The 14,720-nt window shown below is 32.5% G+C and overlaps 1 protein-coding gene across 2 annotated transcripts in view; it reads left to right on the top strand.

The window, feature by feature from the left end:
- LOC144975462 (putative protein BRICK1-B) overlaps positions 1 to 13,924 on the top strand; it is a 14,146-nt gene extending 222 nt beyond the window's left edge. Inside the window, exons 1-4 of one of the 2 annotated variants that reach the window (XM_078919565.1) lie at positions 1 to 74; positions 943 to 1,025; positions 4,408 to 4,519; positions 10,044 to 13,924. The exon at positions 1 to 74 is cut by the window's left edge and continues 222 nt beyond it. In XM_078919565.1, the coding sequence (XP_078775691.1) occupies positions 1 to 74; positions 943 to 1,025; positions 4,408 to 4,485 (235 nt within the window). In that variant the 3' untranslated portion in view covers positions 4,486 to 4,519; positions 10,044 to 13,924. The remainder of the gene's footprint in view (positions 75 to 942; positions 1,026 to 4,407; positions 4,520 to 10,043) is intronic. The other variant, XM_078919566.1, reaches the window with a different exon arrangement.
- The last annotated feature ends 796 nt before the right edge of the window (positions 13,925 to 14,720 follow it).

The following is a 14,720-nucleotide window of genomic DNA, read 5'->3' on the forward strand; positions in this document are numbered from 1 at the left end:
TTGGGCCAATAGAGAATACATGGAAGTTATTACTGGCAGTATCAAAAAGATTTCCGACTTCCTCAACTCTTTCGGTGCGTATCTATTCCAATTCTAGACTAGCTTAGACCGTCTATAATATTCTGGGATGGTGTTCAGTCACGCATTCGTCATTGAGATTGCCATTATTAACATACTCGTTTGATGGGCTTGATATTTCTTCAAAAAAAAAATTAGAATTTTTATTTTTTAGTTAAGCCATTTATTAATGTGATATCTACCTTACACATTTAGTTACAAGTTACAGTTGCAGCAGAGTAAGGTTTACTTTTACTTTTAGATCTAGGATCAAACGGTTCCAAAGTTACTACTCCAAATTTAGCATTGCAAAGAGCTCAACATCTGTGCACTGTGACTGGGAATTCCCCCACTGGGTAGCCTCTGGATAAGCTGACTACTCATTGAAGCGCGACTTTAGCATGGAGAAAAGAGGGATGGTCATTTTATCAAATTATATTTTGGACATAATTTGCCTACATTGATTTCAATCAACCAACAGAAAGCTTAATCTCTGCTCCTTAAAATGATACCAGAACCGTTCGGATACTGTGAAAAATAATGGTACAGTGATTATGTGAAATTGTGTTATTCAAATGTTAACACCCAAACTAGCGCTTCACTTTTCCAATGGCTAAGCAGCACCTGCCATAGGCTGGAATCAGACTACCTATTACTGTAGAATTAAAAGGGACGGCGAATCTGTCTTAGGCAAGGGATTGTTTGTTTGTTTTTTTTTTTGTTTTTTAAATCTCTTCACATAATTCAAACCTGATAGCTTATATTATTACATGATCTGAAAAGCTATCTGTTGACATAGAACAAGAAAATTAGAAGGAACTTGAACGATATGATTTTTTTTCATTTCCAACCCTTGCGCACTGATCTTTTTTTTTCGTTCTTCAGACACTTCATGTCGTTCTCGGTTGGCAACACTGAACCAAAAGTTAACAGAGCTGGAGAGACGTGTGGAGTACATAGAAGCAAGAGTAAGTGTTGTGGTCCATAGTAGTATAACTTCTGATTTTCAAGATACGAAATCATCAACAAATTTTTTGCATCTTCTTTATAAGAACTTAGACGTTTTTGATTTCATTGGCCAAACTGTAAATTCATGAGAATTATTTTTGTACACAATGGTTAAGATGTTCCAATAGAATGCAGTAAATTTGTGGCACAACAATATGGTATTCGTTTTACACTCTGGAGGTACCAATATCAGGTATCAAACGCCACTCTGTGTGGTCTTGAAAAAATCACATCTTCCTAGCTCACCTGGGGTTTGGCATGTTAGCTTACCCCTGAAATATTTCAGTTTTTATTCTGTAGGATATATATTAAAACCAAGTCTCCTCTTTGGGATGATTCTTCAGGAAGCAACTTTTTTTTTCTTTGCTGTCAATGTTTGTTTTAACAAATCATTCAATTAAGGCTTATTTTGTCATCATGAATTGCTCAACTGATTTTCTTTAATTAAGTTAAACATTTAACTTATAGCCTCTTTATTTATTTGATTATTTTGAGAACATTTATAAACTCTTTATTTATTGGTGCCTGGACATATTTCATCATGTTTAATCCCGCGCCAAATTGCTGGGGAGGATTGGATAAACAATAGGCTTTTGATTTGATGCTTCAGACTCACAGCCTCTCACACTTTATCATAATTTCACATGGTTGGATGGTGACACATTTTGCAGAACTTTCACTTTAAAAACCTTTAAAATCCATATTCACAAATTTTGTTTGTATAGCCAGATTTGACTTAATAGTATTGAATTTGTGGCCCACCGCCTTTTTCAAGTATTACAAAAGGGGAACCAGATCGTATTAATGATATTATGACAATTTATGAATATCAATCTGTTTTTATTGATGAGTATGAATTTTATTTCCTTAAGAGCTAAATTTACAAAGGGTCCCTAGCCAAAAGCTACACTTAATATGAAGTACGCCTGTTAGGCGATATTACTTCTTTTTAATTTTATTTTTTGGACAGTGACAATGCCATGTACTCATTTTACACTTGTGTAAGGGAAGAGAATGAGAATAAATAACCTTTTCCAAGGACTCAACTAAGCACCACTCAGAGCAAGATTTGAACTCTGGACCTTCTGATCCGAAGGCGAGTGTCATACTACTAGACCACATACTGTTTATTTGACCTGAAATTCAGCTGTCGATAACATGTAAGCTCAACATCATATTATATGGAGAGTTGGTGGTTCAGTGTTGTTAATGTTGTGAAACAGTGTTGGACTCAGTCTTTGACCAGTTGATGGCAACGATCACAAACTATGGCCCCTGTTGTGTCCTTGGGTAAGGTACTTTACATAAATTACCTCACTTGACTTGGGTGGAAATGAGATCCATGCTATTGATTGATCATATGATGGATATTGTAAGAGTACTAGTACAAGATATATGTGTGAAAGACAACTTTGTTTTTATTGCCAGTCTAAATCCATAGAAATGTATTATATAGTCATTTACAAAAGAAACTAGACAGTTTGTATTTGCTATTATCTTACATGAGACATAAGAGATAACATATTGGTACATGGTGTATATCTTTAAAAAGTAGACAAATTTTTCTTTCTGTTGATATATCGCATGCCTTTATTGAGGAGCAGATGCAAACCGTCAAACAGGTCGGTACAGTGAATGCGCACCAAAAATATTTCAATTTCAGATATTAATTTCACATAAGCATTGTTACGCAGTAACACAAAATGTACATGCTCAGTGAGTTTTTTTTTAAATATCACAAACCCGTAATTCGACCAAATATGACCTCTTTGCACAAAGTTGTTAGACTGAGATGGGCACAGGAACTCCAGGACTGGGTTATGTGGGACAGCATTTTGTTTACAGATGAATCACTTTTTAAAAAGTTAATTCCAGAGACAAACAAACATCGTGTTATCGAGGTGCATGTTTCAATAACGGAACCATCATTGAAGTGACAGATCTAGCATATGGATCTATAATGGTGTGGGGAGTGATAACTGGCAGTAGAAAAATAAAGCTAATACGAATCAAACAATGACTCAACTCTGAACTATATATCAGTGATATTATTGAACCAATGGTCGTCACGTTTATTTGGAATCAGAATAACCAAATGGTGATATTCCAGTTTTTGATAACGTCTCAGCACATAGACTGGACAAATATCTGCTTTCCTATATGATTCAAATATAAGGGTGATGAACCAGTGCTCAGTCGTGTGACCTGACATGAATCCCATTGAACATAATATTTTTGATTTTTTTAAAGGAAAGCTAATTTTTAAATAAAACAAGAACAAAAAGAGAAGAAAACTATAAAATTCGATGACAGACTAAATACATTTTGGACTAATATACCATCAGAAACAGTCAATCAGCCAACATCATCAATAAGGCAAAGAGTTGTGGCATTGATCATTTCTAACATTGGACATACAAAATACTGAAGTGCATTATACGTACTGATTTCAATTTTGTGCTCGATTTCGCAAAATCTATTTTCAATGATTGGTTTTAAATCTCTGCAACTTTTCAACAGTTTAAACAAGCTCAATAAATTATACATTAAAAGAACACTAGTTTTGTCTAGTTTCCAAATGTGTATATGTCATTGTATTTGTTCCTATCAGAGGAATAAAACTTTACAGTATCTTTTGTAAACGACTATATAAAAAGGTTTATATGTAATATATCTTTTTAATTTAATATGATAGAGGTTATGGGGTCACATTTCTTCCAGATTTAAAGTTCAATACGATTTACCTATTCAATCTGGTGTTCTTTTTGGGTGTTCCAGATGCTGAAAATTGAATTTAAAGTCTAAATGATTAGGAATCCGAAATTTGAGCTTAAGATGTCAAAATATATTCTTCTCAATACAGGCATGTTGATCAAATATGTCTAGTCTACCATTATGTCAAATGAAATCACATGATCTCCAACCAGTCTGTGATTTTCCATCTTTAACAGGGTTGACAGTTGGGCATTCTACCTATTTTTGTTCTTGTGTTTTCTTGGTATTCAATTTTGCGGATCAAATTTCCCCCGATTTATTACCAGATTAACCAGAAATGATTTATAAGACTGAATTATATGCAAAGGAAAACATTTGGTTTTTAATTTGGCTGCATCAACACGAGCACCGAATTCATATTGGGTTAACCATTGCTATTCACATTTTCACATTTTGGTGTTGAGATCACAATCGTTGCTTTGATTTTCAAAGGCTTTCAACTTGAATTACTTTTTATTTGAATCACTATAATCATTAATAACATCTTTTTTTAATGCAAGATGATGCTATAACCATGACACATTCAATTTAGATATATTCATATTACACAACATGCTTTACTTTCAGGTTGCAAATTACGAGCCGCAAAACGATCACAGTTTAGACGAAGGGGATATATCCCCTACCCAAAATGCAATTGACTAGAAATTTCATGTGATCTTGTTTGTGAGAGGAAATGGTAAAGGCTGAATGAAATTATCTTTGTGTGCGCGTGCCTTTTTTATTATTTTTCTAGAGATCTTTTGCTCACAATGTAAATTTGTAGTTGCATCGCAATGATCAGTCTAGTCATTAGAAATTGGCAAAACTGGCTTTAATTTATATTTTTCTTTCAATTCATTTATTTTATTACTTTTGTTTTTAACTTTAACTTTTTATAAGAATGCTATTGGTTGACGGCTTTGGTTTTGCATACTAATTTTACAATTGGAGAGTGGATTATTAATTTTTAACACCCTTTTATCTCTTTTTGCGCTTCCTAATTTTTACATAATAACGCTGCGATTATAAGAAAATATTAAAAATAATCAAACGAACTTTTTGTTGTCAATAAAATGCTCTTGCTTTGTGCAGATGCTATATCCAACTCCAATTATACCATTTTTATTTTTTCGAAATCTGCGTCATTTTTTATCATTTTATTTTTAAATCAATAGCTTTCAATACATTGTGAATTGTGATTTTATTGTGTTAAAGAATACAAAACTAAAGCAAACATTGGAAGTGATTGGATGGTCTTAGAAATTTGCCTTTTCCATTAAAAAAAATAATTATTTATTTATTTTTCTCATTTGCATTTTAAGCGATTTCTCTAAATATTTTCAACACCTGCCTTCATCGCAACCACTTTTTTTTATTTCTTAAATTTTTTCATTTGTTTTCTTAATTCATTTTGAGATGCATTCTTGTTTTTATAAGTTAAAATGGGTTGTAATACTTTATCATGAATGATTTTTTTTTTAATGTGCTTATTATATTTTTAACAATTCATGGGTCTATATTATTTTGATATTATTTTAGCATGAATATGGTGTGTCGTTTTTTAAAGGTGAAGTTAAATGGAATTAACTGTAAAGACATGATGTCATATTTTATAAGGGCGTATCATTTTTTAAAAAATTATTTTACTCTTAACTTAACTGTTAGTATATCCTGCCTTTCCCTATTTAGAGATTATTTTTTATTTTTTTTGGTCATTGAATGAACATGGCCTCAAACGATCATGTAAAATTCTCTTTTTTCCAATCCAACCCAATATTGTTGCAGCTTCAGTAGACACAACATTTATGTGGTGTGGAATGGTGTTAGATTATGACTCTATTGTCAAGAGGGAATTCCATTTCCGGATCGTACTTGAGAAAAAAAAAGGACTGAAAGTTACATTCACTCGGGAGTGGGGTAGTCAGTAGCAACACTCCTTTTTTCTTTTCTTTTCCTACTTTTTTTCTTTTTTTTTTTCTAGGTCTTTGATTGGGATGGTGGTTTTTCTCAGAATACATTCTAAGAAGATCTTTGATTATTTATGTTTTACTCCCAAAAAGTTCTTATTAAGAAATGCCATTGGCTCAAAAATTAAAATAAAATGCTAGCAAATGGTGTTTATCCCTTACAATTTTCAAAACGTATGTTTTATTTTGTCTTTTTATTTTTTAAAAGAGTTCTCAATCGAATTTTTGAATTCTGCACTTGTCAGAGATTTACAATTAAAATGGAATTCATAAACATTCAACTGTCTTTCTGATATTGTAATCAGTTGATGATACAACTGGAATATAATATTGTTCTTGTGGACGTGATTTCAGATCGAGTCCATTCTTCAATATTTTGCATCAATTCCTTTAAACTTGCTTCTTCATTAGAGATACCAATTCATTTTTTTTCTTTCCTTTCTAAAAGTGAAATTTCCAATTCATCTCAGAGCTAGCGAATTCGTCGTTGATTTCACACATTATCATTAGCCACAAGTTTCACATAATATCATATCACTAAAAACAAAAATTGACACAGCGCGTAGTAATGAAGGGTTTTAAATACCATCTCATGTGCTAAAATCATTATTTTTCTCAAAACCGTTTGCTATTTCGAGTTGTTTATATAACATTCATAATTGACTAAATGTTACTTTTGATGGTGCATGAAATCAATGACGAATTATTAAAATATGCTCTCTTGCAGACGATAATTAATTCCAAAGCATTGGTGTTTTGTTTTGTTTTTAAAAAATATTTTAGTATTGCATGACAGAATATTAAGGTGTATACACCATCAAATATATCACAACACATACAGTGTGATTTTTAAAAAAATTATTAAAGCTTTAAGTACAATGATGTGAATTGAACTGTTATTGTGAAACATGTCATTGTAATGCACCTCGTATCCCGTATGGTTAATTTTATTTGTAAAACAACAACTCTGTTGTATTCGATGTGAATGAGAATTGCACAACTTTGTTTTATTACCCATTCAGGGGAGATAATGCATCATTTTCACTGACATTTTTTTTTTTACAAAGGACTATTTTTGATATGCTTTTTTCTGGTTCAATGAAAAGTTAAAGAATTGAATATTGACAATTGATCTTCCTCTACAATTGTAACATTTTGTCATTGCTAATCTGCTGGGAAATACTCTTGGGGGTAGTCATGTTTCCAGTTATTCCAAAAAAAAAAGTGCCATATAAATGTTGCTTTCATTCCGTGTTTCTATTTTACAACTTAGTTCCTGTTTCTTTATGGCCTTGGGTTTTATAGTTATAGAATACTGTATTCTCTATCCAAATTAGTGTAGAATTAAAAAAAGAATAATAACAATATTTAAAAGCCAACAGAGTTTTCTTTTGTTTATGACAAAGAATCGAATCGGTAGGATTGGAAACATTCGTTAACATTCAAATAATTTTAATCACTCTTAGGAATTAAATTCTCCAAACCCCCCCCCCCCCCCCCCCCCTTCCCTCCAAAGATTTGATGAAATTATTTTTAAAAAGATTTTCTTTTAATTGTCAGTAAGTTTTAGAAATATTTCTTCTGCATTACTTTTCTTCTTCTTCTTTTCACTTAACTTCTGAATTGTCTGTCTGATGTAATGAATGTCTTAGAATGATTAAAACAGCTTGACTGTTGCTGTGGGAAAGACAAAATGTCTGACTTTATAGCTTTATTCTCCATTACAATAGGGAACAAAATGTGATGTCAAATTACTGGTTCCAATCTTATCGGAAATGTAAAACAACTCTTTCAGAGGATTGGATTCATGCCTTGTGTAATTGATCTTCTGGATTCGAGTGAAGGCATCTTGTTTTCTAGCCTAAGTAAATGCAGGTCATCAATAATCTAACCTATTCATTGTTTATACATTGTCTGTGGGACTGGTTACACACTTCCAAAGAGTTTGGAATCAGAAAAGAAAAAGGTGTGACGTCACAAGTTGTCTGACCTATTGACTGACTTTGCCTAAGCTTAGAATTGTTGTGAATACGTTTTGTTGAAAAAAATTTTTAAAATCCACAATTTTTTTAGATAAAACTGGAAATACGCGTATCTAGGATGTTATCAATATGTGTGTTATTGACATATGAAATAAGAAACTAGAGCATTTATTTAGCGCAATATCCACTAAACGTGCTCAAAGCGCTTTGCATTGGGTCCTTGACCAACAGCAGCACGTACCATATAGAATGAGACATAGTAGTAGTAGTATCGTATGGTGTGGTCACACTTTCAGATCTGTCGCGTCGAGCCAAGCCTTGAATTCATCTTCACATTTGTGAATGGTTTCATAACCTGCATTTAGCTTGGTAACAGGACAGTGGAGCACAAGGTGATCTACATCTTGGGGGTCAGTTTGGCATTTGGGGCATTCTGTTGAGTTGTTTAGACCCCATTTGTTCATTTTTGCAGCTGTTTTCGCATGTCTGGAGCGTAGCCTATTTGCAGCCACCCAGTATTTCCTACCAAGCTGTGAGCCAGGAATTTCATTGGTAGGGTCTTCAATAATTTGGAGAATGAGACATGATGTCTGTTGGGCGATATTAATTTTTTTTCCTACAGGGATAACGCTCTTAACGGCAAGGTTCTCATTTTTCACTTGAGTACGGTGAGAGAATGTGAGTAAAGAGCTTTTTCCAAGGACTCAACTATGCGCCGAGCGAGGCTCAAACCCAGGACCTTCCAATCCGAAAGCGAGTGTCATACCACAAGACCACACAAGGCCGCACGTAAATAATTTTAATTATTAAAACCATTAGTGGGTGTATATAACAGCCCTATCAATATTTAGAGGGGTGGCTATCATTAGTGTTTTTCTCTATTCTCAAACGCGGGTGTGTTTGTTTCAATTCCATCAGGTAAGAATGATAAACAATGGGATTTTTAAAAAATACATGTTACCCAATGGTGGGTCTTTCTCCGAATTTGCGTCACAGTGCTTATCTGATTATTTTACTAAAATAGTAATAATAATAATAATAATAATAATAATAATAATAATAATAATAATAATAATAATAATAATAATAATCATTGTAATAATAATAGTATTATTAATAATAATAATAATGTATATAATTTATGGATGCACAGCTTATCCCCTAAGGAAAGGGGCTCTGGGTGTTTTTACAATAATGAGTTAGTTTCACAAAAATGTGTAATTCTAAACGAGTCTAGTCCAACCAAAAGCAGTCTTCAGGGTTTTTGTTTTTTATAAAAACACCCATCGAAGATGAACTTCTGGGTGAATGTGGTATGTGGTAAGCAAACAGTTATAAGTTAGAAATTGGTTGTAGAAGAGGTTTGTCACCTTAACATTTTGGGCTGACTCAGACTTTTTTTTCTTTTTCTTATATTTTTTTTTTGTTCTGCTTAAACTTAAATATATTAAAAAGAAAAGTTGAACAATTATATAGAGCAATATCCATCAAAAGTGCTCAAGGCGTTTTACAAGGGGCACCCAGCCAACAGCAACACTTACACATAGAACAAGACGTGACACTTGTTGGGCGATATTACAAGTTTTTAAAATTCTCCGACAAAGACAATGCTGTTATCTGCCGTATGAGTATGATGAGAGAATGGGAGTACAGAGCCTTTTCCAAGGACTCAACTATACTCCACTCAGAACTGGACTGGAACCCATGAACTTCCAATCCGAAGGCGAGTGTCATACCACATAGTAGCACATATTAAAGAAGCAAGAACTTAAGAAGTCCCAGATTTTTTGTGGGTTTTTTGTTTTTGTTTTTTTGTGTGTGTGTGTGTGTGTGTGGTTTTTTTCTGTTTTATTTTAAATATATTTTCTTGGCCTCGGTAGATTTGACATTTTTACATTGAACGTTAATCCCAGAACACATATTATTGTTCCTAATTCTAATTATAAAAACTACATTGAAGGAATTAAAGGTCTGTTTGTTTTTTATTGTTCCACTAATTTCATTGGTCATTATTATAAACTATAAACACCATATATATTGTTGAGTTCTCTTTATCATGCAAGAGCTTTTGTTGTACATACAATAACTTTGCATAACATCTATCAAACTCACTATGTTCATAACATAGAGAGCTTGGGAGGTGGGGGGGGGGGGGTCGTTGTATGTTTTGTTGTTTTTTTTCTAGTGTTTTTGTTGGATGTTTAAAAGAAATTTTAGAGAAAAAAAATAAATTCATATTTAACATTATTTTTATTTATTATTTCCAACACAGGTCAGCAAAGGTGAAACATTGACGTGAGTGCGTGGATGGCTTGACAGAATTCAAGATATAAATAGATTTTGTAAATAGTTTTGTGGAATTTGGAGAAAATGGATTGTTGCCCATGAGTTGCAATCTTATTACAATGTTTCTTTAATTTCAATTATGCGATTTAACTTTTTTGTTTTAACCTCAGAAATGACATCCAAAATTTGTTGTCATTTTGATTGTATACTTTTTTTTTTTTTTAAATATATTTAAATACTTTGTTTTTTAATTTTATTTATTATTTTAATGTATTTATTTATTTATTTTTTGGATGCAACTTTTGATTATATTTTAAAAAAGAGAGATTTAATATACTGTGGAATCATCAAATGTAGGGAAAACATAAATCTGTCCATGGTAATACTCGGATGGCAACGAAGTGAATTGTCGGGTTGAATTTGAATAAGAATCCAAATTTTAAGTATTTATGGTTCAGCTGTTGTAGCTATTGATGTTTACATGTTCCCCTTACTTGTATTTTTGTTTACAGTTTAATATATTTGCTATAATTTTTATTGTAGCATGTAAAAGAATATACATAGGGCCTACCTTTTAGTGTATCAAGCGTATTGGTACTTGTGAAGCACTGTAAAAATGTTATATTACTGTTTCTTATGTTATCTGTTAAGTAAAGATCCCAAAATGGGGTCTTGATTAGACTGATTTTATTTGGGTGATGTCTTTTCACCTCCCATGGGGGACAGGAGATCACTTGTTGTGTCCTCTATCCCTGTATACTTGTTTTCTGAGTTGCTTTCTGTCTTTGTCTTGGAATGAGATATTTTCATTTTGTCTTTTCTTTGGCTGGAAGGAAACAGTTAAATGAATAGTTGTGGGTTTTGAGAGATAATATTAGTATTAGTTTCCTTGTAAATCATCTGTCTTTTGTGTACTGTTATATTCGTTGTTATGAATATATAATGTAAGCATATGAGTATGTTCCTCTTTGTCTCAAATTATGCACATTTATGGCATGCTCTTGGAATCTTCAATCTTCATCTGTGTTCTATTTGTACCTTTCCCTTTTGTCTTTATTTTTCTTTTGTACTTTTAATTGTAAATCTATAATTTTTTGACAATCCCATTTTCTTCCTTTTCCTGTCGCTGACCTTAAATGCGTCGCAGGTGCTGAAAAACCCTTACGATCAAACAAACAAACTGATTTTGTTTTCTGTTGATCGCGTAGCCATCATTTGTGGCCTGTCGCATCAATCTGGTGTTGAACAGGGTTGGGCCAGATGGTTGTAAAGAAATGTTTAAACTTCAATAAACAACATAAGAATTTGTTATTTTTTTTTAATTTTCATTTTGGATTTTCCCTTTATCAGAACAAATAATTAAACTCATGTCAGTGCCTAGAGCTGTTGAATTGTGGATTCGATGCATGTATAAATAACCTGCATAATCGTTCTGTAAGAAAACGAGAATCAGTTGATGACGTTCAGAAAAAGATTTTTTTTTTTAAAGGTTCCAATCCTAAAAGCCTGTGGATGGGAAGTTTATCACAGTTTTTGTAACTTTGAACTTTAATGGACACTCATTGGAAAGGATGCTAGTTAGTCATCATAAATCAAATTACTTTCCACTAGATCTAAGACACCCAGCTACCCACCCAACCACTGTAGGATGAACATAGGGATAGGAGTCAGAGAGACAAAAAAAGAAAAAAGCAACCCCCAAAGACAATAACACATCAGCTCAACTAGGGATTGTAACCAGTAAAACCGTGTGTGTTAATCAGGTGCTCTGTAATTTGATCTATCATATCAGAACATCTTTTAGGGGGAGGGGGGGGGGGTTGTATGTAATACAAAAGTTGCTGCTTGAAGCTTGAAATAATAATTAACAATAACAATACTTAAATTTAATTAAAGCTTCAATTTAATTAACGAAGACACATGATGTGGATTTTTCTGGTTTTTGTGTTGTTGACAAAGGGGAAGCCGGAAATGTCAGTATTATCTGTCTTCGTTAATTAAATTGAAGCTTCCAATCCTTTTAAATATTTTTGGGGTTTTGTTTTGTTTTGTTATTTTTTGGTGTGTTATTTTTTTTTTATTTATTAAAAAAAAAAATTCTTTTGTTTGTTTGTTTGTTATTGCAACATTTGTGCATTGTACAGCTACAACAATTTTGCACTTTGATGTCATTGATGACCAAGTATTGACCATTTTAACACTTTGTATGAAAAGTTATTATGAAATGTCGTTGTTTGCATTTTTGATAAAATGTGAGTGCATGTTTTAGTGCATTGTAAGTTTATGTTTATGTCTGCGATGTGGAAAGAGAGAGAAGGAGAAATGTATGTGTGTGTGTATGAATGTGATTCATGCATTTAATTTTTGTTTTGTACAATATTTTAAAAACTGATTGGGAGAATTTTCCTTCCATCTAGATATCAGAGTAAAGTGTGAATGAGTATGAGTGAATGTAAGCAAGTGTAGAGAGTATCAAATATGTGACCCATTGTCTCAAAACAGAATTATCCCGGGACTAACAATTTGCTGGAGATTCAATTTATAATAATAATAATAATAATGATAATACTTTATTGCATCCCAAAAAGGAAATTTTTTGTACAGACGTGTTATAATCTACACAATAAGATAAAAATACAATGGAAATAGGATGTATATATATAAAAAAAAGGAGCAGCTCTATAACCAGAGCTGCGCTTTATAATATGAATAATTTCAACACTGTAAAATAGTTAACTGTCACTATAAATTGAAAATTGAAAAGATTGCAAAACAAATAAATTAATAGATTAATATTTATATTTTTAAAAAGTAAAAATGAGAAATAATTATATAAAATGATTATTGCTTGTTGTTATAAAGCCTAATACTGGACGGCAGAAAAGATTTTCGGTGTCTCTCTGTTTTCGTTGAAATAAAGAAAGGGCGACCACTTCTTTCTGACATAATAATTGATGGTCTTAGTGGATGATACTGGTCATTTAATATTTTAGTTATTTTATTTATACAAAATTTCTCGTATAAAGTCACAAATATAGTCACAAATATAAAACATTGGTTCATTTTGTCTTCGTTATGATAAGGATTGCACATCATTTCTTCTGGGTGGGGTTCCTGACCTCCCATAGTGGGCAGGGGGGTACATACTGTGTCTTCTATCCCCTTATAACTGTTTTCCAACATGCTTTCTGTCTTTGTCTTGGAATGAGATTACTTGGTTTTATCCTGGCCCTGGCCGGAGTCCTAGCTTGGAGGGAAACAGTCAATTGCATAGTTATTGTTTTGGGAGATGATGTTTTTTTCCTTGTAAATCATCTCTGTTATGTATTATTATAATTGTTATTTTCAATGTATAATGTAAGCATTTGAGTGTATTCCTCTTTGTTGGATTTTGTGCTTGTGTCCGGATGAGACTTATAGGTGATCTCAAACTAAGTACATTGGTGATATGCTCTTGGAATCTACATCTGATCCCTATTTGTTCCTAGTTCCCCTATGTCTTACTTTTTCTTGGGTGCTTTAATTGTAATTCTATAACTTTTTACTATCCCATTTTCTTCCTTTTTACTGGTGCTTATATTACCTAAATGTGTTGCAAGCGCCGTAAAACTCTTAAAAACAAACATAATTTCTTACATTGCAAAAATCTCAACAGTCTGATCCGTTATCATTTTAGTTCTAAAGTTAATTTTCTGGATCCGATTCATCCCGATATTAATACCGCTTTGTGACGGTGTGTCACATATTTTATTTGAATGAAATTGCAGATGTTTGAACTGAATGAGCAAGAATTGAGAATTTTTTACTTTACAGGAAATATTGATCAATACATTCAACAAAGAATAAAACAAAGTATAATCATTTGTCGTTAAGTCTTTTTGTGCCAATTGGGCGGGAAAAATGTGCAGTCGACACTTGTATCAATAATGATGAGAAATCAAGGGATTAAAGAAGTGCCAGATGAAAACAGAGATTTAAAAAATATGTCAGTATTGGAATGTCTTGGATTCAAATGTGGGATTCAACTCTAACAATAAGGAACAAAAGTATGATGACAAAAACAGGTTCCAATCTTGAGGACTTGATACATACCTGGTGTTAATGATCTTCTGGTTTAGTGGGTGGTTGGATGGGATCATCACCTTTGAATCATATACCTATGATGTTCGCATGGATGTACGATCCGATAGTGATGTCGTTTCTTCTTCTCTTTACTAGTCTATCCTGCTTCTTTTGTTTGTGATTGTATTTTTGGCAGGGGATATTTTTTTTCTCTGTAAATCTTCTGCCTGTTTGTTCTTGGTTATTTATAATTTAACTTATGATATCTTTAGGTTATGATTTTGATTGACATTTGTACTATTTTTGTTAGATTGCTTGTTTTTTTTGTTTCAGCGGTCTCTCATATAACCTCACTTGTGTTGGAAGAGACCTAAAGCAACAAACAAAAAAATCTTCTGGTTTCAGAGTGATGGTATCTTATTTTCTAGTCTAAATATATGCTGGTCGTCAATAAAGATCATCCATCCTCGCTCTTTTATCGTCCCGTAATCATAAGAATCAACCTATACAACATGTTACTAAATTAGTAATTCACATTATGGTATCAATATATGACCTATTCATTTCTAGTCCTCCTAAGGACTGGTTACATACACACTTC

The sequence above is a fragment of the Berghia stephanieae genome, chromosome 6, assembly GCF_034508935.2.
Source record: "Berghia stephanieae isolate SIO BIC M18660-M18661 chromosome 6, UCSD_Bste_1.3, whole genome shotgun sequence".
NCBI lineage: Eukaryota > Metazoa > Mollusca > Gastropoda > Nudibranchia > Aeolidiidae > Berghia > Berghia stephanieae.